Raw genomic sequence first — 27,989 nt, 5'->3', positions numbered from 1 at the left:
TGCCAGTGATGCTGCGGGTAATTCCTTGTAACTACGAAGGAGGTTTCTTCGAAGTCACAGGATCGCAAAATGGTGGACAGTCGCGGATGGGAAACGGAACCATTTAGAGATAATACATCTGGTAAGAAAAGAGGCATAATGGAATATTTTTAGAGAATTTTTGAACAGAAACGTATTTAATTCAATTTTTCAACTCAAAAATAAAGTAATGTAATAATGGGTCTCCTAGTTCTATTATTAATGGAGGACCCTCCCCCCACTGTGACTCTTTATCATATAATTTATTCACAGATTACAGCCCAGGCTCATATAAATTGATGAGTTACTGTTTTCACTGGTAAGAGAGATGTAGAGTGAAAGAGAGTTATATTTGATGACATTATCAAACTTGCTAATCCCAATCTACGGTCGCTGGATATACATATCTGAGCCTAGGCCTGTTACTTTCTCTGTCTGCAGACAGAATGCCGAGATCAAGAAATTATATCTAAAATGAAGGCTAGGGAATTGTATTAACTGAACTTCGAGTTTGTAGCTGTTATACACTTTAGACTATAGAGTGAATTTTGAGAGCTAGGCTTTTAAAATCTCATTTACTACCTACATATGATAAGACAGTCAGACGGGATTCTCAGTGTTTTGCGCGGAGAATATAGATTCTTGTATACATGATCACTTTAGAACCACCTTAGATTGCACAATGACAGAGACTGCAGTATGGTAAGACAACATATTGGCATTAATTTGGTTGTTTCAATGGTATGGTAGATTTAATGTTGAAAACGCTAGCTCACTCATAGGATTTATTGTCTGAGAGACATGGGTGTAGCTGATGCAAAACAATTCAGGGGGGAGGGGGGGGGGCTTCCCTGAATATTATTGATTTTTTTAGGTATAGCTCCCCGAATTGAGCTAAAACCAATAAATGTTGCCTGATTAGTGTTGGAGGGGGGGGGGGTTGGTTACTGTCAGAATCCAAACTTTTTGTCCATTTGTCTTGCACAGGGGGGGTTGGTTACTGTCAGAATCCAAACTTTTTGTCCATTTGTCTTGCACTTCAATAACATACTTCAATAAGATGCCTTTGGAGAAAATAGTTGAGTTATATCAGAATGATTTTTTTGTTATTTTATAGATTAAATTATATTTGGGTTAGATTTAATAAGTGGTAAACTCATTTTCTGCAGATTTTATGGAACTTTTGTAATTGCTTTGTAGCTGATGTGGTTGCTCAGGTGCAAAAGAAGTATTTGCGGTTCCTGAATGATTATGCATCACAGTTAAAAGCTGTTGAAGATGCTCTGGATGACACGGTTGGAGATGCATGGGACTTCACTCTTGATCCCATTTCACTCCAGGTGTTTATTTATCAGTAAAATTTCCTTATTTTTTCTACAAATTATGTTTTTATGATTAAGTTATCAATATTGAATAAACAAAGCATTTCTACACATGAAAAATTATTCTTCATCAATTGAATTTTTAAAATTGAATTCAATTCAATTCTTTCTAATTCCTCTGTATATATGCAATTTATATTGAATATAAAATTAATCATTTATAAGTCAAATAGTAAAAGTCCATAAAGTAGACAAACATAGTAGTGAAACTTATAGGAGGGAACCCCTTCAAGAGTTAAAAACTAATTTCAGCATGATTTATCCAAAGTTAGGCCATTTCAATACTGATAGGAATTGTTTCCTTGTGGATTGTCCATGAATCTAAGGTTGCTTTCACCAGCTGATCGTGGCTTATTTTTTGCTTGTAAATCCTTTAATTTTTGAAATATATAAAATCTCATGGTGTTGACAGCAGTCTTCAAAGATTTTATGATTCTTAAAGATACTTTTATTCATTGTCTGTAAGCCAATTTTACATTTTCCTTTTAGTCAAATTATCAGGAAGTAAGCATGTTAGATCTGCTTTAGCCCTGAGATTGCTTTATTGTTTAATTAACTTATCAAGTCTTGGCGTAGCTTTATGATTATAGTCAAACCAGCTACATTTTCATTTTCTAAAAAGCAATTCAAGTTAAAAAAGTTATTAAGAAGTGTTGTAGTTGTGCTGCATTCAACTAATATCGTTGGCAAACATCTTTGACAGTTGTTAACATTTATCTTTAGGCACTTCCCTGTGAGCAAGCCAAGCTGCTGGAGCTGATCAAGACTGACAATAAGGTTTTTTTTAATCCTTGTGGGCTATAGCAATTTGTTTTTTAAGGGATTATCAATTATAGGGGTTATCTAAAAGGCCTAGACTCATAGTCATCTTTCTTCATTTTCTAATGAAATTAATTAACAACTGGTTGCAAAAATTGTGTGCTACTGCTGTTGCTAAACTTTCTTGCCAAAGCCACTTAATCCACTAAATGAAAACATTTTTATGGGCAATGGTAAAACTGCCAACTACAGCTGAGAAAAAAAGATCTAAATGCACTTGTTTACATATTATGCCATTGTCAGTAAAACGGAGGGATCGATGCTGCCATGAGGCAAGTTTGGTAGCTTTGACAGATGGTAGAAAAATATTCAATGAATATCAATGAACCTTAAAAAAGTGATGTTTTTTGACATTGGGTTTTCCTAGATAGCTAGAAAGTTTGCTTTTATTGAGATTGTTGCTTGACAGGTCTTCAATAAAGTGATAACAGTCCTTGCTGCACTATGCTGTGAAATGCAAGAACTCAAGCATGAGGTAAATCCTTTGATATTTTAGCATATCCAGAACTATCAAATTATATTCATTTGAAAGCAAAGAATATGAACTTTGGGATTATGAATCCAAAATTCAGAAACTTTTGCATTCATTGTAAAGTCCTATCACAGCTTTTCATCTGGTTTTTTTAATTCAACAACATTATTGGAAAAAATCATTTTTTTTTCAGTATTTTTAAAGGCCCATCCACACTGAAAAAATTTCTTCTTTTCCAGGCTGAAACAAAGTATTATGCCCCATTGCTACTCTATGAAGAATCCTGTAAGTGAAAATGGATTTACTTAATACAGTTGGTGTTTTCAAGCCACTAAGTCAGAAACTTGTAATATTATGTCTAAATGACTTGCGGGTCTCATATTTACCTTGTATAAGTTCTCAAAAAGACATATTTTTGGTTCTGAAAAATGAGACCGAAAATATGTCCTTTTGAATTTATCTGAAATTCCCTGTTTCTAAGTTATATCATTATATAACAACAAACAAGTCATCAGCTAAGATGTCTAAGTAGTACGTAATGTGATGTGTCAATGCTTGGCTATTGCATTGAAAGTGTCAAATGACAATGTCTGTCCTGACTATTCAAGTAGCCAATTCTAGTAAGATATAACTACAAGTACACCACAGCGCATAATCATTTTGAACTCTGTATCTTTTTATTTTTTATACTTTTTCACAGTGGAGGAATGCAGTTTAGAAGAGGGAGAAGCTCAGATAAAAATTGGAAGAATGCTGTCTTTCTTGAAGGTTGGTAATATCTTAAATTTAAGTCTCATTTTTGAGAATTACAGATCTGGCTCTCTAAAGTCTGCTTCTGCCAAAAAATATTGATTTAATCTGCAAAGTAAATTTGGGATGATCTTTAAGCCCTTCTTTATCTGAAGCACAGAGGGACATTTCCAACACCAGAATGTTTTCCGAGCCGCAACTTTACACATCTCCATCCCTTTAATTTTATTTATGTATTCTTTGATGTTGTCTATCCTTTTTTAAATCTCGCACATTATATCTTTATTTTGACACTTTTTTATACCAATCGTAGGATGTTTCAAATTTTGTTCAAAGGTCATACGAAGTTGTGAAAAACGTTCTACTCCAGTTGGCTTCCTTGTACAACAGGTACATACAGACTAATTATAATTTAACCTAACTTTTCAGGCTTGTAAATGAAACCAATGTAACTTAAATGACTTTATTCACAAAGAATGAATTTTTCACTACGTCACGAGCAAAACCCCTCATCAGGTAGAAAGATTAAGGAGAACAACGGCTAAGAAGAAAGTAGAAAAGTAGAGCCAAAAGAATGGAGATATAAAACGCATATGATGCAAAATGGGGTCATGGATGCAAAATGAGCTGGAATGCAAAATTTTCGTTCATTATGCCCTAGATGAGTTTTTTACATTCTAAAATCCATTGTAAACGTTAGACAATGGGCAACAAAACCCTGATTCAAAAGCATTTTGCCCTTCTCTCTAATATCCCTTTTGTTATGATAGCAAGAATGGAAGCATTTCAAGTCACTGTTCATGGTCACGCTAGATTGAAGTCATGTTACATTGTGATATTCTGCTAGGTATCAACGTGAATATAAGACAGAACGTGACTTTTCAAGTGTATTATATAACTTCTTCATTATTACAAATTTCATATAAGCATTTCAAAATTTAATAATGGTAAGAATTTGGTAAAAATGGTGAAATTTTTTACCGCTGATGGAAGATATATTTTGTTGGCACAGAAACATTCCTTCAAAAAAATACTGTGATAAGCTGTGATAAAATTCTTCAAATTTTACTGATAGGGGTGGAGGAACTCAGGCTGTTATGGGTGTAACAGATGTGCACTTCACGGTATGTAATCCAGTCTTGAATATGGTATTTCATATAAATAGGTGCCAAGTACTTGAGGGATTTGAAAGGGGCTCACCCACCTGTGTTAACTTTTTGATACAGAAGGCAAGGCATATTTTAGGAACTGCAGAAGCGGCATATTTTCGTCATTTATGAAATGGCAAGTAAAAGATGTTAAGATGTTAATATTCTCTTTCAAAGGAAATTTTGACACATTTGTCAGTTGTTTTGCTCGAAATTGACCACTTTTGAGATTATATGAACCCCTTTTTGCAATTGTATATACTCACATTTTGGGTTTATAGTCACCCCAAAGAAAATTACAACTTTGTTTCTACTGTCGTGTAACATGTAAAGGACAATCTAACTCAGTTAAAAGTTGAATCTTAACTGTTGTTTTCGTTTCTGTTAAACAATAATACAGCATTTAACTTTTTGTTTAAGGTTGTCTTTGAGCACCTTGGGGATTTGCTTGGAGTGCTGATGACTCTAGATAAGATTGTTGGAAACAGCGCCATCTTTAAAGACCACTGGAAATTATATAAACGGTAGGTTAAACCGTTGTCTTTCCAAAGTGTAACATTCAAAGTCCGAAAGTTCAGATTTTCAACGGAAGCCGATAAGGAAAATTACTGTAAATCTTCGAAACGCCCCCCAATTAGCATCCCCACGGATCAGCCCCTCCCCCTCGAAAAAGTCTCCACCAACTTTTTTCAATTCGTGATTCTAGCCCATGACAAATAATCTTATCAACGGAGAATAAAAAGCTTAAACAAACGAAGCATTTTTATAACGTTTTTGGTTAACATAAATCTGCAGAATGTTTCTCAAAATGAACTGTAAAGTATGGAAAGCTTTGAAACGAGCTAATTGTGAAGCAGCCTTCAGGATAATGTGTATAAAGCCCTCCCCTTCGTTTGGTGTAAAGAAAAATGTAAGAATTTGGATTCGTTGTAGTTTTTTTCAAGCTTTGTCTGGTCAGCATTGTTTTAATGATATCCACGAATAGTGATAATTAGAAAAAGATTAATATTATGTCATATTCTTGTTTTAGAGTGTTATTTCTTTCTTTTATTGTCAAGGTTTTAAGAATTGAGTTGAATCATTGAAATGTTTAGTTTTTGAGCAACTGCTTTGAATCGATACAATTTTTTAGAATGCTTAAATCAGTACACAACAATGCAACAAGGTTTGGTGTCGATGAAAGCAAGCTTAGGCCATTTGAAAAGCTTATTATCGAGCTGGAGGGCCAAGTTCTTGGAAATGACGTCATCTTTACGGTGGGTTGTTTGAAATGTTGATAGCGTTCTAAAGTGATGTCATCACAACAATCTATTTTTAGAATTTGTGATTTTGAATCACCTAATCTTCATCTGTTTTGGATAGCGTAATCAACATTTATACTATATATTTCATATTTACTTCTTCAAAGCATTACGACCTCAGCTCAGTTTCCTGAAAATAGAGGGATGGGAATTGATTTTATCGAGTCACCTTGAATGACATCAGGGTCGATATCGCTGTCCCCGTTTTGTGCAATGAGTCAAGTCGATCGTCTGTTTTCTCTTTGAAATGTAAATGGGAAGCTACCTTCGGTACAAGAAAGAATTTCGTTGCTTTAAGCAAAAATGTTGTTGGTGCTATCAAAGTGGGTGCTATGTTGCTCCCTAATATAGTTAGCTTTTTATTTGCTAAATGTTTGTTTAAATACCTGAGTCCTCCCTTGATAATGATAAAAAGAGCAAAATTTATATTTTTGTTGCTGTTTTGTGACACTTTGTGTAAGAGCCCCCTGTTCTATTTATGGCTCTATACCCATGGGTAGAAATTGTTTCCTGTCCCACTTTGCAATGTAGTACAGTAGTCATTAGGTCGAGTATTCTGTTGTTATTCAATGTGAACTTTCACAGTATGTCTAAAATGGCTCTTTTTATTTATATCCGTTGTAGAACTGCATACGGCAGCACTTCGATACGAGGTTTGTGCCAGTTGCGAGGAATCCAGCATTAGCCGAGGAGTTCATGACGTGTATGAGGCTGATATTTGCTGACATAGAAAGCAGAATCGGTGAGCGGGCTTTCTTATCGAGAATCAATTCTGCTAGTCGTTACTGAATTTTTATTGAATGCTTCTATCATAATCGTTTGCTTATTGACTCTTGTGAGGATTATTCAGCATTTTCAAGAAGTTGGTATCCATTATCCTTTGATACAATTATTGCAATAGAAGTAGTTTAAATATCTGCGGTTAATTATTACGATTTTTTATAATTATTCATTTCTTGTTTCAAGGTGAAGCAAACGAAGTGAATCAAAGACACAAATATGTCAGTCTTCTTGGCCTCTTCGTCTTACACTTAACAATCTACAGAAATGTAGACAAACGATTTGTGAAGCAAATATGGGATGTTTACAAGAAAGTGCCAGCTATCCATCTTGTTGGCAATATACTTCTCTTCCCTGACGAATTTCTATTGTCACAAGCACCGGCTGTAGCGAATTTTCTTGATCGGAGGCAAATCGAGGCTGTAAAAACTGCCAGAGTGACCTACTTGAATACTTGTAACCAATCTCTTACAAAGGAAGCGCAGAGGTATGCCGCTTTGCAGTCTTTCGTGTCATATTTTTCAGGAATTGATGTTAATGAGGTATATACCCCGTGGATGCTCTGTTTTTTCAAGCCAGGCCAACCTAGTGTGAAGAGCTCTTTACAATGGCTATCATTTTTTGCGAGATTTTTGTATCAACCTTTTTAAATACCATAAAAATCGACACTGTACTAGAATCCCTTTACACTTTATTAAAAGAAATTTAGAATAAGCAGAGCAAGGAAATATCCGTGAGAATAACTGGTTTTAAAATAGTAGCAAGGTATGAATAAGAACATGGGGGGCATCTAGTAGTACGGATTGCTAAGGTGAACAGGGAAAGAAATGTTGCTCAGCTCTTATGTTCCAGAGACAAATCCTGTTTATTCTTTGAAGGCTTTCTTTCTTTCTCTTTATCCATAAGTCAAGCAGGGGTAGCAACATTAAAATCTTAATACTGTCTGACGGATTCAGAATAATTTATTTCGTATTTCAAGAGAATTAACCAGTGCGATATAGATAAAGTAACGCCTTACAGTACTTCAAACTATCTAAAGCGTGTAATTTCATCATCTGATTTGCAATGTTTTTGTCTTAGGTTGTATCTATTGATAAACTCGTGGATGATAAAAATGGAATCAGCCACATTTGCTGATGACTTCAACAACAAGGCTGTTTTGTTTATTCAGGTAATTTGATATTTAGAGAAAACTTTATTTTATGAAAATGTAATTTGGCTTCTTGACACTACACTAATTTAAAGTTAGTTATTATCATTCATAACATTTTTATTCTTGTTGGAGTAATTACTTTTTGTACCTTACAACCTATTTAATAGTCTTGTGGTCATTTACTGAGCTCAGAGATTTATGCAAGAGGGCAGTTGTTTTGTCGACATGTTGCTCGTTTGATAGGGCAGTTAGTTGAATTGGTCGTATGCACTAAAGACAGACTGTGTATGATGCTTATATGTTAACTGAGAAGTCTCACGATAGCCCTTTAGCTCAAGAGGGATACGGTGATATATGAAGAAAGATCTTAAAATCTTGATCAGATTGTAGCTATATTTTTTGATAAATCATTACACTATTGATCCTTTGGCGATCAGTTTTTGACATGGGAAATTATAATTATCTATGGTACAACTTATCTTAATCAGAGGTTGAGTTGTCTGCGAATGAACTGCACGCTAGCAGCACAAATGAAGCCGGCTGTCCAAGGGGGGGGGGGGGGAATACTCAAATATATTTAGGATAGGGGTGCACAGGGTGTAGTACAAACCATTAACCCAAAAATATAATTTCTAGCATTGAAATTGATCCAATGCACAATAATTTTTCTCGCCATGTACAAGAAAGTTTGCTATTTTTCTCAATTTTTTAGAACCTTTTCTCATATTCGAGACCCCCAAAAACCGTTCTAAATTTCATGAACCCAGAAAAAATTGTGCAATTGACTGACCCAAAAAAAACTTTTGCTCAAATTCTAGACCCAAAAAGTAACCCGAGCATGCCTATCCTTAAAATGTATGAGTACACCCCCTGGGCCAGCTATAAACTATGCTGTCTTTAATCAGCTAGAGTTTAATAAAGTATTTTTTTTCCAGGGAATACTGTATGCGTACACTATAAGTCACATGATTAGAACCATAATGAACCTGCACGTTGCCTTGTCAAAGCCGATGACGAAATCAGCTGTTTTGGCATTCTGCAGACTTATTGAACTTCTCAAGGTAAGATATTCGAGCCTGACAATTGCAGTTCTTCACAACGTAGGATTTTCTATCAAATTAATCGCTATCATTATCAGTTATTTGAGAAGGCTGAGAATAGCTAACGTAATGCTAATTAAGGCCTTTTCTTAGGGATACGCCAATAAAAGAACCCAACTTGTGCAACTTGGCTATTATATAATCCTGCCTGTTTTCCCCAGCCAGTTTCTTAAAATTTTTTGATCTCTAAATCTTTTTATAATATGCCTCAAGCTCACTATGATTCCAGGATTCTATCATATGTGACACTGTAGTGCTACCGAAGACATATGGCTTTGCAGATTGTGTATTGTAGTAAAACCGTGCATTTAAGCAAAATGCCAATCCGCAGTCCAATATAGGCGAGGCAAGCTCATCTTACTGTGAACAAGAATTTCTTTGTTTGCCATTGAGTTTATTTTGAATTTCAGTAGTCGTGAAGAAACCTGGGTTTTGAGAATAACCGTCCTTTTAGAGAAGTGTTAATTGTCTTCTAGACTTAACTTCCCTATGTACCTTTTTTCTTAAAGAAGAAATTTAGGACGAAATAATTTGTCTGTTGCTTGAAAGTGTTTACTGTAAAGAAATTTCTATTGACGGACGTTTCACTGTGGTAATGTCAAATACTGGACCAAAGTTTTTGGAAGTGATTTATGCAAACTAATAAAGTATTCTTCCTAATTAATCCATCAAAGCTGCCTCGTAATGAATCCTGTCTCTCTTTGCAGGCAATCGAGAATACGTTCCACCGCAGAAGCATGCTGGTGACGGATATGATCCTCTACATCATTCACTTTCTGTCGGTGAATTCGATCTCAGTTATTGACATTGCTAAGGTGATTAGTTGTTTCGATAAAAACTATAGGAATCAGTTTGGGAAGCTGAAGAATCCGGTCAGGATAATCTAGTGACATACACGTCGAGGAGCTTTTTGACTGCATTAACGAGTCACAGTTCGCGTAGGGTCAGGGAACGCTCTTCTACAAATATGACATCCTGCAAAACATGATACCTATCCGGATTCTTCATGTCCGCTATTAATGTTTTGTTTTCAATCATAAAGCTGTTTCTGTAATGAGAAAGGAAGGTGTTTTGCTGGTAATGGAGGTGGCACTGTTGATAGTGAGCAATCTATAGCTCGATTGCAAATTAATTTCTGTGATTACATTGAAAGAAATAACCGAGATTGAATGAATTAGTCATTGATAACAAAATTGATGAATATGGATTAATAAGATTTTGAATATAGGGATTTAGTTAAATGTATAAATAGATTAAGAGTTAATGGGTGTATGTAATAGTAGATTAATTTTTAATGTTCTTTCTGGTACCATAGATATAAAATTTATGAACTGGTCACGGCAAGACTCCGAGCTCTGTTGACTGAATGAATAACGTGCAAATTTATGAATGAATAAAGCAAGTGATAAATAAGTTTAACAGGTATATGGGATATGAATTAGTTAGATCATTAGTAAGAAAAAAATAAAGATGAAATTTTAGGCGAAGTATCCTTAATAAACCTATAAGGTTTTTTTCAACACTAAAGTTTCAATGTGAAAAAGGAGTATTAAAGATATTTTTGGAAATTTTTCAAGTGATGAACGTAGTAGATTAATCTGTTTGATGTAATGAAATATGCGAATCGTCTAGCAGAGTACAAATTTTATATTTGTGTTACGATACAAAGTATAAAAGCACAATTTTCTAATTGTACTTTGTGACCAATAGTCCAACGAATGTCCTTAATCATTTCGTCATTTCATCTGCAGAATTTGATAACAGCTGACAAAAAATACACAGATCGTAAACTTGTGAGTCATGAGATTACATTTTACAATATCACTTATGTGATACTTTTCTTATTGTTAATTTACTTTATATCATATTATAATCTGATGACTGTAAAAGTAAAACTTTTATTTTCAACTAATTTCTGTCCTGATTTATACACCAAAAGCATGTACAGTCCTGCCTATACGGCACCGAGCTTTTTACGAATGGTAATTTTTCATGATTTCTTTTCAATTTTTGTGACTATTCAATGTTTATTCATAAAAATACAGTGTTTTTAAGTACCTTTGTCCTGGAGTTATAACACTGAAAACTTTAACCCTTTCGATTATGCTAAATATTTTGTACAACCATGTTATTTTGCTTCAAGGTTGATTATTAATCATGTTTTGATTTCGTTTTCCAGTTGTTCTTTTTCCAAAGATTTTTCAAAAATGTCTTTTGACGGTTTTTAATTCTTAATCCTAATCTTGTCTATAATTTTTTGTTTTTAAAAACTTTTAGGATATGATTGCTGCATATCAGCTAGCTCAAAATGCATTAGACGGTGTTGGTAAGTCAATTTTTAAGATCCTTGGATTTTTAAATCTTTATAGAACAATGGATTAAATGCCAAATTGCTTTTTCAATACTTACCTTTTTTGTAAGATAACTTCTATCTTCAATTATTCTTGAATTTTTCAAAGTTCTTGATTTTTCTGCCAAACTAACCGATCAAAATTTTTTAACTTGGTTTTTTATTGGCAGTGTTTTTTAATTTTTTTAGGCACCAAGGAAAGGCGACTAATTTTATCCCTTGCTTTGCAAGCTGGAAGTGCCCAGGTACAAATTATCAACTCATACTGTATTTCATATTTATTTCAAACATATCTTTAGCGAAACGAATGTAGAGAGCGTATCTGAATGTGCTGTCTGTTGCTTCACGCCAGCAAAATTATGTCAAATTGCAAATCTCTTCATCAACATAAGTTTTTGGTAACTCTTTAAGGTTTTCAAATGTTAATTATGCTGTCTATTTACTATCTTTCTTGTAAAATTTGGTTTTATAAAGCACTGCTTTCCGACTAGTGTGGATCTACCTTCTGTACTACATCATCCGATCGAACACACTAATCACTTATTTATTTGAACTAGAACTTCATTTGAAATTTGACTCAGGAACTTCTCATCTTTCCTACGCTTTAAAGAACAATTTATTTTTGTGATCTGAAACATTCGATTTTGTTGAAAGAAAGTGAAAGATTGTTTGAATGCTGCGATTTGATAAAGTGCTTTTCTCCAATCATTTTAGAGAATCTTCAAAGAAGATGAGTATAACAAGCTTCAAGGACTTTTAAGAAAGCTTGAGATACTTGTGGATTTGAGAATTCACATCCGGAATGCTTGCGATTGCAGCTTTCTCTACTGGCATCGCGTAAGTCCTTTTAGTGGCAGGAGATATTGGTTGGTGCCTCTTTTTCAGCACCACTTAGGATACGATACTCTTTCAACATATTGACAAAATTTATTCTTAAGGCTATCTAGTACTTACAATCAATAATCAATTATGTTAGCAACATTTACACATTAAACTAAAGTGTGTATGCAAAGATAAAAGCTGGCATTTGCCAAACGGAATGTATATCAAGCGTACCATCCAATGGCACAACAGCACAACACTCAAAATTTATCCAGCAGTGTAAACAAATAACTTAATCTCTTAACAAATAATACAATGTCTTCACGGCTTATTGTTATTAGATTGCCCATCTTATCTTTGCACCAATACTTTTCATATTTTAGCTCTTGATTATATCTTACTTTTTTTGTTAATTTTAGCTCCTCTTCAATATACTCTTTGTTTTAATCCGTTTATAGGGTTAATTATTGCTAAATAAAATATCTTTATTATGTTGTTGAGTTGAAATCAGTAATACGAAGTGTTATTTTATTGTGAATACATCACCAGTCTTGCTCTAGAAAAGTGTATCATTATGTATATGGACGGTTACAATTCTTTGTAGAATTTGCATCAACAATTTTTCCTAAAAAGTGTGTAATTTCCTAGGTGAAATTATCCTAATGATTTTGGTGATTACGATTTTAAAAAGCGTTTTCATGAGATCAAAACCAACCGATTTTCTTGTTGCTTTCAATTTTTTTTTCATTCATGATTAAGTTATTGTTTTTTGCAGGTAATTCTGCCTGTGTACCTGACTAACCTATTTGATAATGCAATTGATGTCCATCGCTTACACGTAAGTGGACAACACTCTTAAACCTCTAAGGCACAATTAGATAATCTGTATATATTTATGCATCATTTATGTAGTATTGCTTCATTGAGATATTTCTGTTGCATTCATTTGCTCTTTTATAGCGATTTTTGAGTAAATCTCCTGCCTCTTTTCTCGATTCTAATCCTTGATCTTTATCTTTTGCAGTACATTTTTGTTGCCCTTCGTGACTGTGCTCCGCAGCTACGCCTCGGCGGACACGAAGAATCGTCTGATGCGCTGGTCGAAGCCTTTGATAAAGAGGTTACAGCCATTTTGAAAGAGGTAAGGTTTTCTGTCATGGAGAACGTGCATACCCCCCTCCCCCCCCAGCAACAAAACCTTCCTTCGACTAAAAGACATCTCCTTTTAATTGGTTAAGCAGGAGTTACTAGAGATAGCTTCAACTCACGGGAATTCAGTGGAATTCTGTAAAATATAGAAGTTACAAGTTGCGAGTCATAAATTTGATGAAAATGGCAAGCTAAATGAGCAAAATTGCGAATTATCTTAATGTTATTGCAATTTAATTTTGAGTAGTTTGTGGTGACCATGAGTACACTAACTGATTGGACCCGTTTGTTTCAGTCCTAGGCCAGTAAAACATGTTTTAACGGTCTCCAACTTTTCCCGAAAACTGATATACTATAACTGTATCTTATATATATATATGAACATATAAATATTGATGATTGATCTGTCTTTTGTAGAATCTTCTGGATCGGTTATGCAACGCAATTGAAACTGATCTCAGGCTCAGCATCCACCGTCATCTGCAGCTTGACGACAGAAACCCTTTCAAGGTAAGTTCAATTACGAATTTGATTTTAAGCTTTTTAAGTCCAAAGTAGAATTTCATTTGCTATAATTAATTCTTGTATTTTTGTTCGGTTCTACTCGTTTTTGTATATTTAACTACCTACAATGAACAGCAACTACTTGATCCAAAGCATAAAACAATTTAATTGCATTACTGTGAAAAGATATGGCATGTCTAGTACTGAGGGGAATCTTGATTTCGAATGCATTCGAATGTGTATGTTGTGATTTTAAAGGCTATTTTTAAAAAAGTCTATAATTGCTAAGATTTAGAATGGTTTGAATAAAATTACCAAATATAATTTCTAAGCCTCACTTTGTTGCCTTTCATGTACATTTACAAGTATTTTGGTACTGATGAAAATTAACTTATTGTAACAAAGTAACAAAGTCATGAAAAGTATGATGGTTTTCATCATCTTATTTGAAAGAGCATCAAAAACTGTTCTACTTATGTGGTATTAAAAATGGTAATCCTTTAGTAATGTTTGCGTCTTTCACTGGCCATACCTGTCAATCAATGTCAGCCAATGAACAAGCGTGTGAGTGTTATCACGATCACTGATTGGTCAATTGTTGATTGACAGGAGGATTTGGCCACTTAAGTATCTTTCAATTGCCTTAAGGCTTTAACTGATTTGCAGATTGATGTTGCGATGTCAATTAAAAGATTCTAGGAAAACATCGTAGACGTCACCACTTCACAATGACGTCATAACATCATGAATTGTTTCGGTACAACATATAATCCTCACGATCTATGTTATTTTTTCCCTTTTTCTGTTTTCATTTCTGAGCAGGTGATTGTAAAATGTTTTGGATATTTAGGTTAGATATCTTATTAGACTTTGTATTTCATAAATGCTTAAGTTTTCTATCAACTGTTCCAGGTTGGGTATAAAGATTTGTCGCAGTTTTTGAAAATGAAGCCTGTGAGGTTCTTTGATAGATTTATCAACATCAAAGGTGAGCCCATTAGATCTTCGAGTGTTTTTGTAACGCCTCCAAATGAAAAGTATTCTCAAAACGTCTAAACGTCTAAGAAAACGATTAAAATTGTTCGAGTTAACGAAGGATTGAGGAATAGAGAGTTCCAACGTATTGGGGAAGGGTCAGGGGGGAGGCATATTATCAGGGTTCCAGTGATGAGTAGTTCTAATGATCAATTGTTCTAGTGATCGACGGCTCTAGTGATCGGGGTTTCAAGTGGTGAGGGGTTCTAGTGACGAGGTGTTCCAGTGATCAGCTGTTCTAGTGATTGGGGGTTCTAGTGGTCGGGGGTTTGAGTTAGTGGGACTATATTGTATGACAGCTAAATCATGTTACCTGTTTACCTCTGTAAAGAGGCAGTAAGTGTAGTTTGGTTTTTAAAAGATAGGACATTGTCTTCGTGGCCGTAGTTTGCTGCCGCAGAAGATGAGCGATAAGATGGTGGTTAACGATATTTACTGAATCCTAAACGTGTTTTGAAAACCACTGAAACGTCCATGCAAAGAAAATATTTTTTGAAAGAGTCAATTGTGTTTGAATAAGTTTGTGGCATTTCTTAACTAGAATCCAATTTAATGTATCAAAATAATTTGAAACTATGCATCTTATCTACCAAAGCCTGGATCGATAGTCTATTTATTTTGATAGCATCATGAAGTTCAAAGTTAATCACAAGGGGGTGGGTTTTGGAAGGGGTAAGGTTGCTCGGCTCCTATTCTAAGGGTGCAGTTAACCAAGGGAATATTGCTTTTATTGTTTTGGCAGTCCCTTGGAGAATTAGGGCTCTCAAGAAACATGCTACAAAGCTCCACCATTGACACCAAGTTGTATTCTCTGGCTTACTTAAACATACCCTGCACCTTTGCCCGTTTTTGTTATCGTTTCATTAAATTTCATTTTGAAATATGATCTCGTTCAATTCTGGTTCTATCTGATTCCCCTTGAAAAGACAAATTTTAATGCCTTCCCATCACTTAGCTGTATGGTTAACCCTGATTTTTGTCGATTACGCAATAACTGAAATGCTATAGTATATTAATGTTAGCAAATATCGTTATCTTACTTATTCAGTTACGTAACAATATTTATTACAGATATATCTATGTAGACTGTAGATACATTTAGATAAAAGTCTTGGCATTGCCAGTTTTGTTGTTTCGTTATGTTCATATTAACTGTTCAAAATTTGGCTTCTTTTACTAAATCTCAAATTATTTGGCAAAACACAGATTTTAGTAATTTTATAGATTTATTTGTGCAAGATATATCTGCCTTTCTGTGTTAGAAGATATCATCTCGTGATGCATTTTTTCGATATTTTAGTTTATGTCACCCATTATTTGGACAAGACATTCTACAATCTAACGACAGTTGCCCTGCACGACTGGAAAACATATGGTGAAATGAGAAACCTTTGTGTACAGAAATATGGCCTCACAATGACAGAAGTTCATTTACCAAGTCAAACGTTAGAGCAGGTGTGAATGTCATATTGCTTACTCTAGGGGGTCAATTGTCAGTTCTCTCTGCAGTTATCCAATAGGCTCAAGATCTCCTGAGACAATGAAATAGCCTTGCGACTGTTGGAATAGCTTATGACACAATTTTCCTATGACAAGTTTCTGAAATGGTTGCATTAGAACCTGACGTTTAGGCCCTAACACCAAGCTATTCATAACTGCAAATTTTTGCATCTCAAGCAACTTTTTTCTTTTACCAAAATTGACGCATTTGATGATTTAACAAACTAGTGTTCTTAACAATACTGCTTAAATCAAACAGTAACCGCTTTATTTTGCTCAACATTTACTCAAGCTTGCAGATTTCGAAACTTTTAAGATAATTATAAAATTCTGTATCATTAACAATTTGCTTTTTAAAAAATTGAACCTTTTGGTACTTTTGGTGCATTTATTTTTGAAGAACTGTTAAACGATATTTTATCTCGTTTTTCTATACGAATATGAAATAACACGTTTTACTAGTAGTAATCTTGACGTTTCTGTATTAATGTAAATTTTTTGCAGGGCCTAGACGTCCTTGAAATCATGAGAAATATACATGTTTTTGTTGCAAAATATGCATACAATCTCAACAACCAGGTAAGACAAAGTTGATAGCATGATCATCTTTGTTTGTAGCATTATTTGTGTCAATTGTATGCTAGGTCACATGTTCTTTTTCTAAGATCTCGTTGGACAACATCTTTCTAAGAATAAAAAATGATCTATTCTGGAACGTTCTAGCCACTGTATTCAGCACAGCTTAATATTCTATTATGTATCTTGGTGTTATTCGCATAGAGATTTTATGATTTATGCTACATATATGTGATCGACATTATCTTCGACATTACATTGAAATTCATAATTCAAACACGAAGTAGCTTTGGCAATATTACCATGTTACAGGGCGGCTTCCTTCTTGGTACGATTAAATTCATATATAGCTTATTTTATCATGGTATAATATTTTATTGTATTTGTTGAGTTGACTTTCCTAGTAATCATTTCCCAACCCACAAGCGTGCTTATTCATACATGTTGATACTGCTTCTATGTGCCATGTACCCGCTCTTCTCTATTCCAGCACATCTTTCTTCTTACCCTTTTTTGTTAGTGTTTTTCGTGTTGTACCCTTTACTTTTCTTTTTTTCTTAAAAACAATCTTTCTCAGGAGCTATTTCACAACTTAAAACTTCTTAAACCACCCTGAATTATTTTAGAATAAAAATGGAAGTCACATTCTGAACATTTTCGCAGAGTCCTATCTGATTTGAATCATATCTCAATTTCTGAACAGATCTTCGTAGAGAGAGCCTCGAACAACAAGCATTTAAACACAATTAACATCCGACATATTGCTAATTCTATACGAACTCACGGGACAGGCATCATGAACACAACTGTCAACTTCACCTATCAGTTCCTGCGCAAGAAGTTTTATATCTTCTCACAATTTTTGTATGATGAGCATATCAAAGCACGACTCTTAAAGGTAACTTTGCTGTTTTATGCAAGCGTATAAATTCCACTAGAATATTGCTAGTAGCTGCTGATTTTTCAGTATCCTCTCGTGCCATATTTTATTGCTGTTCGGTATGTAAAAAAGCGTTTAAAGGCAGTAGGCAGTGAGTCCGTCCAGGTAGCATGCTTCGAAGAAGTATTGTTTGTCTTGACCAATCAACTTACGCGTATCTTTGTCTAATATCAAACCAAAGAAAAGCTGGATTCACGTCAGCATTGTGCCTGCTGGACAGACATTTTCATGGATACCTATATTTATAAAAAATACTATTGATGGTTTTTCCTTCTTTTAAAGGACATTCGATTTTTCAAAGAAACTCGAAATGAGACAGATCAGAAAGTGAGTGTTTATTTTAAGCTTTCTCGCCAATTTATTTTTTTTCACTTTTTGTTAACCGATTGTTTACTTCTGTTCTTCTCGATATATTCATTTCCATATTTGAGTTACATGGAGTATCTCCAAGAATGTATGTTATGTGTCAAAACTGAACTTTTCCTGTTGTCTTCCAGTACCCGTTCGAAAGGGCCGAAAATTTTAACAGAGGAATACGAAAACTTGGCGTTGTCGATGGCCAAAGTTATCTCGATCAGTTCCGGTTACTGGTCACACAAATTGGTAAGTAGGAACTCTTATCACCCGCATGTTCCATTTTATTTCAACTAAAAATAGAGCAATTTTATTGCTACTCATGGCTTTGTCTGAAAAATGTTGTTGGTTCTCGAGATCAGTAGAAATGTGGCCTAGACATGCAGCGAGCGAAATATCGCGAATCAGACAGTTGTGCAGGGTGAAGTTTGATACCGGAATGGCTTATTTAAAACGAAAAAGAATGCTTTTATCTGAAAGATAAATTTCTATTTCTTAAATATTCATTACTTTCCAAACGAAGACTATTCTGGGTTCTGATTTTTATCAAAAATAGATATTTGCTTTTATCTGGTGAATATCTTTATTTGGTGCCGCAGTTGAGGAATGACAAGGCTATTCCAGATTCAGAATGTATTCATCTATGTTTGACTCGTTATTTCAGTGTTGTTGGAAATAAATTTATATTGGTGGGGGATGTCTATTGTTTTGCTTCCCATATAAAGTACAGTTGGCAATTATTGGGGGCCACCCTTTTCCCCAAATATGAGGCCATGTACTTTAATACTGATCTGGTTGAAGACCAGTATCGTCAGACTATTCCCAGTTACTAATCGGTTGTATGGCAACGATATAATCAAAGTCCATTGCTGTTTTTCCTTTCCGTTCGCAGCGATCAAATACATGAGAAGTAATCTTGTCGCTCAGTGTCGCTATCGCTCTGTCTTGATGTGAACAGGCGTATTGTTTTCAGTACAAACTATCTGAACGCTAATTCGCTCATTCGCTTCGCTTCGCTATTTCGCTCTCAGTGTGTACGCAGCCTAAGACGTCACTGTCATGTTACTATTATCAGAACTGTAACGTTCCCTGCCGCAATCAACTCATGAAGCATCACTGACAAAACTAAATTAGAATTGATAACGTTCCTGGGTTGATAAGAGAAATTCTATTTTAATAAAGATTTCTACTTTTTAAGGAAATGCAATGGGCTATATTAGAATGATCCGATCTGGTGGCCTCCATTACGTCAGCAATGCTGTGAGGTACGTAAACTACACTTCGTTTATGAGCATTTTGCACGAAAATGTTTATTAGATTAGAATTTCTTGTGACGTTTAAGAATTTCTGCAATGCCATCAAGAAGGATGGTGTTCAGGAAATTGATTTTCAGTTTCATGAGAGGTTATACCTCATGCATTCTAGTATCTGTCATGAATGCATTTTTCTGTTGTGGAAGTTTGGATTGAGCTGAACCAAAATACGTTCATAGCAAATAAAAAGTTGTTTGAAGTTGGTTTTCAATATTTTGTAAATTAAGAAACAGTAATTTAATTTGCACTAACTTAAAGTAAATTTAGCAATAGTTAATATGGAAATAGTAAATAGCCAATTGAAATGGTTGGCACTCATGAAAAAAGCTGACTTGGCAGGCATAGAATGGTTGCTGTGAATATGTTAGGAATAGATTTTCATTTTGACTCCGCCGAATACGTTGTATATTTTTAATCAGGCGGAGGAGCAGTGCACCTCTGTTTTGGCGCGTTTACTTGAAATTTAATCAAAGCATGAATTGGCGAAACACGGGCAAGCAACAAAGATGAATTGGTGAAACACTTGTATTTTATTCTTGGACATTATTTGCTTCTCGCATATTGATAAAAACTAGTTAATCATTTAGAGCAGCGATGGAGATTAACAGGAAAACACTTAGAAAGATTTTATTACAAATGTTAGGAAAGGGTTGTTGATTTTTTGTCCAGTTGATGCTTTAGAATTTCGTGATAAGGGGGTAGGGGGTGTACCACGACAGATGTGTGAAAAGTGTGTGACTCTACAAAGCGAGGTTGCCCGTGGGGAAGGAAAGGAGGAAGGTGAAAAAAGAAGACCAAGAAAAATAAGACAGGAAGGAAAGAGAGAAAAATGAAGAGTAAATTGAAGGACTGGAAGAAAGAAAAAGGGAAAGATGGTTTGTAGACAGTTCAGAAACAGTGAAAAATTTTCATTGGAAAAACATGTACAGGAACAAAGTGAACTTTAGTGTAGGAGAACATGTTGATATGACTCCATAAATATATTAGATTGCGTGCGGTACATATAATGCTATAATAACGATCAATGTAAGTAAGTTGTACCAGGAAATTTTTTTTTAAATAATAAATAACGACATTTCGAGCATAGCCAGTTGTCAAGATAATAACGAGCTATGCTCGAAACGTCGTTATTTTTATATTAAAAAAATGTTTCCTGGTACAACTTACTTACACTGATCGTTATTATGTTGATATGACCTTTGCTGTAAAACTTTGACTTTGGCTAGGTAAGGGTAATTAGGAAACAGATATCTGGGTAAGAAAATCATAATTAATAAGTCAGCATATGTTTTTGTAATTAATTTAGCGGATAAAGTCCCTGTCCAAAGCAATTACGTGGCAGTACCTGAGCCGCTTCACTCAGACGTCAAAGCGTACACATTGAAGACTCGTTAAATCGAAATTTTAATCTTCATTCGCATTCACCATATAGTTATCCGGTTGTCTGTGTGCGTAAAAAGGATAAATCTTGAAGACTTTGCGTAGATTTTTGTGCCTTAAGGCAAAGAATTGTACCAGATCGTCGTCCAATCCCTCGGATCAAGGAAACATTCAATAATTTAGGAGGTAACGCTTGGTTTTCAGTACTAGACCAGCATAAGTCTACTGAACAACCGAATAGTAGCGAATAGTAGCGAGTTGTAGAGAAAAACCGTAAAATCCCTTGATAAAGTGACAAACCTAGGCTGAAGTAGATCATCAACACTTTAGATGCAATACCGTAATATTCCAAATATATTTCCAGAGCATATGACGGTTCAAATACTGTTTTTTGGGGGACTTATATTTGGGGAACTATATTGGTGAGGGGGACCATAATCGGAATTAAGTCAATGTCTGAAGAAAATTCAAAATCAGTTTTTTAAAGCCTGAACGAAAATATAGGTCATGTTATATAAAAATAGGCACGAAATAAACAAATAAACATCAACTTGGAGGTGTCATTTTTTTTGTTCAGTTAACGTGAGCCTAAACCTTTTATTTTTCATTTTTCAGGTTTGTGCCCGATCTTGAAGACATAGTCTCCTTTGAAGAGCTGACAACAGAAGCTAAGCTCGGCGATGAAACCACAGACGCCTCCAAGTAGGCATAATTTCTTTTCGCGTTATTATTTATTCATAACTGCTTGGCATCAAAACCAGTGTTTTTGTTTATCGAGAAGAACTTTGGATATTCAGTTATTGAGACTAACACCTGCCTGGGAATTTTGTTTGCAAGCACCGTTCTTTTTGCAGTAACAATCGATTTATCATACCCGTTTTGTTTGTGCCCACCGCTTACTTATGTACTTGATATTACCCTGCATTTCAAGGCCGACTCAATTCGTTGCTTCATCTTCTGTTAATATTTGAGAAACTAGCGTATACAAAGATTAGAAGATGAAGCCGATTCATTTTTTATTGAAATGTTGATCGATTGACAGAAAAACTTTTTTCTATTAGAATTTGGTTTTAATGATGAATATTTGACCAAAATAATGAGTTATGTTGAAGTAAACCTCAGTTTCTGCCAAATTTAATGATAGTGGATTATTTACATCTGAAGAAATGTGTTAAATTTTAGATAGAATTTTTGTTGTTGGAACCATACCATAACGACCGAAAGCGAAGACGGTCATGGAATGAATGAGTTAATAGCCCAGGCTTTGACTGCGTAATCATAACAATCATGATCATGAAATCAGTGTTACACGCAGTTAAAGACTCATTGCTAACAATGGGCCTTTGCGAGCGTGGCGATGATCCAAACAATGGCAGTAAACTTGTACGGATTAACCAAAATTGATTTCAAACTGTCTAAAAATGCATTATGGGATGCTTGCGTAGCGCAATGGCTCATTGTTAGCAATGAGTCTTTAATGTCCCTTCATTGCAAAGATTAACTTGCTAGAATTATCAAAGAGAATGGGTTTGTTATTTAACAAGGTGGGATTTCTTTGAATCAAGATAAGTCACATTTTTTCTCAACGCGTCACTGATAAAACAAATGATTGTTGTAAAGCACAAGAAAAGCAAGGCCAAGCCAGGTTGAACAGTAGTCATTCTATACTGAAATATTTGTTCATTGATGATAACAAAGTCAAGAATTAGCTTAGCTGCTTTTTATTATCTTGAAAGTCGCTGTGTGATTCAGTGTCTGTACCAAGGACGCAAATTAAAGTAAAGCTTTTAAGAAGTTATCAGCCAAGAAACCCCTAAAAATCATGTAAAGCTTGCCATGATGCAAATTTTGGAGATCTCTTTCTTTACCACCTTCCCTGCAGTAAATTCTCCTCTCCTTTGCGATAATGGTTATGCTTTTTTGGATACATTGGTTTTACAGCACCTCTCATAATTATGTTCTTTTTCGTCCGTAGGAAGGTTGATGGTGCCTTATCCGACCTGACCAAAAATTTTGCCGAAGGAACTGAGTATTTTAAGGTGATATACTGCGATTTTCGAGCAACTTTTAACAAGCTCGATCTTATTCTTTATCCTTAGACTCATGAGTTACTTTTTGGTGTCAAGTGCCATTATAACCATTTGAATTCTAACAAGCCAATTTGCTACGTAAAATTTGTCTCATTTTTCAGCATTGTCTTTTGACTCAAAAGCTAAACAAAAATTTTCAAGACTCTTGTTCACAGCTTTCATAACAACAATTTACCTACTTACCTTTTTTTGTTAATCTACCTTTTCAACATTTGTGTTATACTGTTCAATTGATATTCACACTTTTTATTTCAATTAATAATTATTTGTTTTGTGTTGATAGATTAAAGTTGTTAAAATCACCTTAGTTTTTATTTCAAGTTTAATTTCTTATGCCTTTCTAATGATCTTCTGAATTGTGAATTATCTAGATGTTAGTGGGCGTCTTCGCATCACAGTTTCGCGATTCCAAAAACATGCATCTGAAGAATTTTTACATCATCTTGCCACCGTTGGTATGTACTCGAACTACAATACCGGGCAAAAATGTTGAGACAAAATGCAATTTTTGTAATTCTCTACTTCACCTTGCCCCTGTAAATTCGAATCCTCCCTTTTCCCCGACTCAATGTTGGATTTGTAGTTCTATCATTTCTCCTTCAAAATCATGCAGTCAACATTGAATTGGGGGAGGGGGAAAGTTACCTTTTGATGGAAAGTGATAATACAAGCTTTCCTTGAAAAGTCTCAACCATTTTTGTCCGGTATTGTCGCTATAGTTCATGATCCTAAAATTTGACCTTTGACATGACTGGGTATTCACAACATTTTGCTTGATATCAGATGCACAGTCGTGAAATACAGTGACACTCCAAATTCAGCAACAAGTTTTACAAAGCTTCTAAGTAAACTGAACCAATTCTAAGTATACGTTATGTCACTATGTTCACTATCGAGGGTTCGAGAAAAAATCTTTGTAAGTATGTTTATAATGTATGTTTAAAAAATTTGAAAAATACGAAAAAGTATGTTTATGAGTTATTTTAACTTATTGGTGCCATTCTCAAGTTAGAATTTGCTTTGCAGCATGTTGCAATTGTTATAATGCTTATAGCAAGATATTTTTGTGTTGCAAGATTTCCTATTCTCAGTCAAACACTTTTGATGCTACCATTAAACAATGGACAGCTCCTTGCCGTGAACAGTATCTCTGATTCTCACACATGCCCACTATTTCTAGGTCCTTGTTTTTTAGAGTAATTATGATTTTTCACCGCTGTCAATAAACTGATTTTCTACTTTGTCGTAGATTTTGAATTTTGTCGAGCATTCTATGAACAGCAAGGAGAAAATGAACAAGAAAAACAAAGTCGGTGCTGGGTTTACGGACGATGGTTTTGTGATGGGTATAGCGTACATTCTGAAACTGCTTGATCAGTACAGTGAGTTTGATGCATTGCATTGGTTTCACTCCGTCAATGACAAATACAACAAAGAAAAGGTAGACTTAGATCATTTTTACCATCAATTCGCTTGTTTTTCCCTATTTTCATGTTAAATTTTTTTCAGTTTCCTGATCTGTCATTTTTGCACTGTGCTGTTTTTCCTTTGCCATAGCTATTTAATTTTGACTCCTTCACAGAGTCAATACAGATTTGTTACTGCGCGGTTTCACAACTATTTTAATTTTTTCTTTGTTCTTGTTATTTAGTTTATTTTTTCCAACATACACATAAGGCCTATATTGCCTTTAAGCAACGCTTTGTGTCAAGTTATGTCAGTTTTTTTCATATCGTCTTTGCATTTTTTATCTCCTTGATTTCTTATCAGATTCATTTTTCAGCTGCAGTTTACCGATATATAATGCAGATCAGATCGAGCATAACGACTGTTAGTAAAATACATACCCTTAACATGCATACAATTTTTTTACAGCAAAACACGGTTACCAAAGCTCGTGAAGGAAAAGATGAAAAGCTGCAACAAGCAACGAACCTTACATTGAGACGACTCAATGATTATCAAAGAGTAAGTTTTAATATTATTTGAAATAGTTTATTTATTGTAAAATCACTGCATTGCAAATTCTCGACCTTCTGTAGACCTCAGGCTCATAGTGCCTATTGTGTTAGCTCTTTTAAAATTAAGTTTTTGGCTTTGTTACCAAGCATTTTGATATGAGCATCACGGGTGTTTGGTTTGGATGGCTAATTCTGCGTTTATAAAATCTTATAATACACTGGAATTGATATTTGTAAACAACGAAAATGGTCTATTCTTGTTTTGATGAACTCAGTTGTTGCCATGAAAACGTCAATATCATCACTGAAATCAGATGTAACAAGACTCAACAACAAGGGATCACAAATTCAAAAAGTTAGGCCAGCCAAGTCTTTGATTACCATACAAGCTCCAGGTGTTCTTGATATCTTGGAATCTACTGAAGTTTTAATTTGCTGCAAGTTTTTGGACGAGCTATGAATTTTCTACTACTTCCTTGTCGTTGACTCTGTTTTCGATAAAATGATCTTATTTTCTTTTCTAGGAATTTGAATTAGTTTATTATTCACTGAGCAGCGCAAGAATTTTCTTCAGGGCCGATAGGACAGCTGCGGAGGAGTCCGAAGAAAAATCCCAAAAAACCAGTGCAGGTTTGTAATAGGAGATTTACGACTGCTGTTTAACGAGCCACTTTTTTCATTGTCTCTCACCTTATGATTTGATAAACTAGACGTTAAGGGATTTTTGTAACAAGTATTCCAGATGTGATCAGATGAGAGCGATATATGTTTAACTTAACAAAAACACCATTCTTTATCTTCAGTACAGTTAACTAGGATATTTAAAATCCATATTTCCTTTATAAGCTGAATAATTATTTTTAGAAAATATGAAAAGGATTTTAACGCTGATACGCAAAGAAGGAAGGAGTTTTATAGGAGAGGAAGGGGTGTTGTGCAAACTGTTATGATTCACCGCTCTGTTGTAATTACTATTAGAACGAACACTATCAGCTAAAATGGATGAACTGAAAAGGTGGAAGGAGGCTCAAAGGTGGCAATTAAAATATACTGAAAATATTATCATTATTAATCCCTTCTAAGCATGGGCAAATACACAAACGCCCAATACCTGATTCTTACTCCCACCTTAGGTAATGAACAAGGTAACTTACTTTAGGTTGTTAAAATTAAGATCAAGTAGCCTTAGGTTAAGATCAAGTTAAGATCTAGTCTAGTTTTGTTCGTATGTAGGAAATTTAAACAAGATTGAATGAAGTGGTTTAGGCCCGCACGCAATGGCTTCAAGCCTCGGTTACGTGACGAGTTGACGATGTTTTTGCCTACAGTTGTGACTGTTCAACTGAACTGACTTTTTCTAGCGTCTTCAAGCGGAAATGGGTTGATGTTTCTTTGAGCTTGTTGTATAAACCATTGGGCTTGGTTTTGCTGCAAGAGATGCAGTACAAATGGATGCTGCTAATTAGAAAATCTTTTATAGAAAAAATCAAATGCATTTAATCCTGTATACATTGAAATCAGAATCGCGTATTTCCAATCTATAGGAAAAGCTCTGTTTTTTTCTATACGTTTGTTGATCTTATATGACTTATTCGTAAGTCAGATTTCGAGGGGTATATCAAACTATCGAAACAGCGTACCATTTTCTCTAGGGCAGTAGCATTTTGGGGGGGGGGGCTAATTTTTGTCGAAAATCGTAAGAATTTATGTGAAAGATTCTGATTCTGGTATACCTTTGTTTGTCGAAAGTTGCTAGGGTGTATTGAGACCCACGTGTATAATTTTATCTGCCCTAAATACCATTATATAATATACTTTTTGATTGCTGAATCAAGCGCTTGACATTTGTGATCTATTTTGTAGATACACAACAAGCTTCAGAGACAGAAACAGCAACAACCGCATAGTGACGTCATTAGTAAGCTGAGTCGGGAATAGAACTGCATGATAGACGCGAAGGTACATAGGTTACCCCCGTATTCACCCGTATACTATGCTCTGTTAAATGAGATTAAACATTAGGTATTCTGGAAAGCGCTTTAAGGAAAGGTTAGAGTTTTCATGAGGGTCATAGCAAAGATACAAATTGATTCCCATTTCCATTATGATTATTATGTTTACTTGGCCTCCAATTCCAACTTTTTGGCCTCCAATTCAACATCGACCTTTAAGTTAACCATCTTCATCAACAAAATCCCCTGTCTTTGATATAACCACTATTACCAGAATAAAATGCCTAATAGTGAAGATGGTTGGAATGAAACGTTATTGAGACACTATATTAAGAGACTCTCCTCCATATAACTTTTGAAGCAAAATTTCAGCAGAGCCTAAGATTTGCTCTCAATCTTTTAATCGGCTTTGATTTGTTATTATCTCATAACTTGATCAGAACAGGCGTGTGAATCGGTGAGCCTATCCTTAACTAAACTCTAGACACTACGATTTAAGAATAAAGAAAAACAAAATTGTTCTGATGGGTAATTTTCACAACTGATTTGTATATAAGACGATGAGCATGTATTTCATTATATCTGATATAATTGGTTTTGTAATTTTGAATAGTTTTGTGAGCTTTAAAGTTTACAAATGAAGAAAAGAAATTTATGATAATCTTTGACTGTTTTTTTCACTGAAACAAAATCGGAATAAACTGGTGATTTTGTTAAACAAATGAAGTTCGGCTTTGCTTTTGTGCATTCTTTTACATTGTCTGCTTTTTCTAGGATTGTAGTATTTCATGATATTGTTCATGTAACTTCATTATTATAAATAGGGCTATACTAAAGACAACGCGTTTAGACTGTTCTCATTAATAAAGTATGAGTGTTAATTTGCCAGAAGATTTTTTAAAGTAAATTTTTTAAACAGGTCAGACCTTGAATGATTTTATTTGCCAAGTATTTTTGAGTAAACATGTCTTTAAGGTCTTTAAGGAAAGTGAATTTTGTGATTATGACGAAACCGCGAAGTGAAATTAAAGAAATTAGTAACAGTGAAATTAGCGAAGAAAATCGAATATTTTTCCCCCGAACTGGGATTTTTTTTAAAAAAAACATGTTAGATTGTATCATATATTACATGTACCTTCT

The 27,989-nt window shown here is 34.6% G+C and overlaps 1 protein-coding gene across 1 annotated transcript; it reads left to right on the top strand.

Moving 5' to 3' along the window:
• Positions 1–48: 48 nt before the first annotated feature.
• LOC135692959 (WASH complex subunit 4) lies at positions 49–27,510 on the top strand. The gene is made up of 36 exons (XM_065211323.2): positions 49–121; positions 1,219–1,358; positions 2,124–2,177; positions 2,629–2,694; positions 2,931–2,976; positions 3,392–3,459; positions 3,755–3,831; positions 4,517–4,565; positions 5,010–5,113; positions 5,722–5,845; positions 6,515–6,632; positions 6,857–7,157; positions 7,751–7,841; positions 8,759–8,884; positions 9,631–9,738; positions 10,675–10,716; positions 11,201–11,249; positions 11,463–11,518; positions 11,988–12,110; positions 12,871–12,933; positions 13,120–13,236; positions 13,662–13,754; positions 14,661–14,736; positions 16,084–16,238; positions 16,788–16,862; positions 17,563–17,757; positions 18,082–18,126; positions 18,297–18,402; positions 19,352–19,418; positions 21,462–21,548; positions 22,822–22,885; positions 23,308–23,391; positions 24,186–24,377; positions 24,812–24,904; positions 25,422–25,527; positions 26,761–27,510. Exons 1-36 carry the CDS (start codon positions 70–72, stop codon positions 26,802–26,804), a joined length of 3,456 nt encoding a protein of 1,151 aa, XP_065067395.2. The 5' UTR covers positions 49–69; the 3' UTR covers positions 26,805–27,510.
• The last annotated feature ends 479 nt before the right edge of the window (positions 27,511–27,989 follow it).

Source organism: Rhopilema esculentum, chromosome 3 (genome assembly GCF_057945365.1).
Source record: "Rhopilema esculentum isolate cy_ngs chromosome 3, ASM5794536v1, whole genome shotgun sequence".
Taxonomy (NCBI): Eukaryota; Metazoa; Cnidaria; class Scyphozoa; order Rhizostomeae; family Rhizostomatidae; genus Rhopilema; species Rhopilema esculentum.
This window is presented reverse-complemented; position numbering and strand designations above follow the sequence as displayed.

Coding starts and splice junctions, on each gene's coding strand:
- LOC135692959 (XM_065211323.2), top strand. CDS start 70: ATGGTGGACAGTCGCGGATGGGAAACGGAACCATTTAGAGATAATACA. Junction 5,846..6,514: donor GAAATGACGTCATCTTTACG/GTGGGTTGTTTG, acceptor TATCCGTTGTAG/AACTGCATACGGCAGCACTT. Junction 23,392..24,185: donor ACATCATCTTGCCACCGTTG/GTATGTACTCGA, acceptor ACTTTGTCGTAG/ATTTTGAATTTTGTCGAGCA.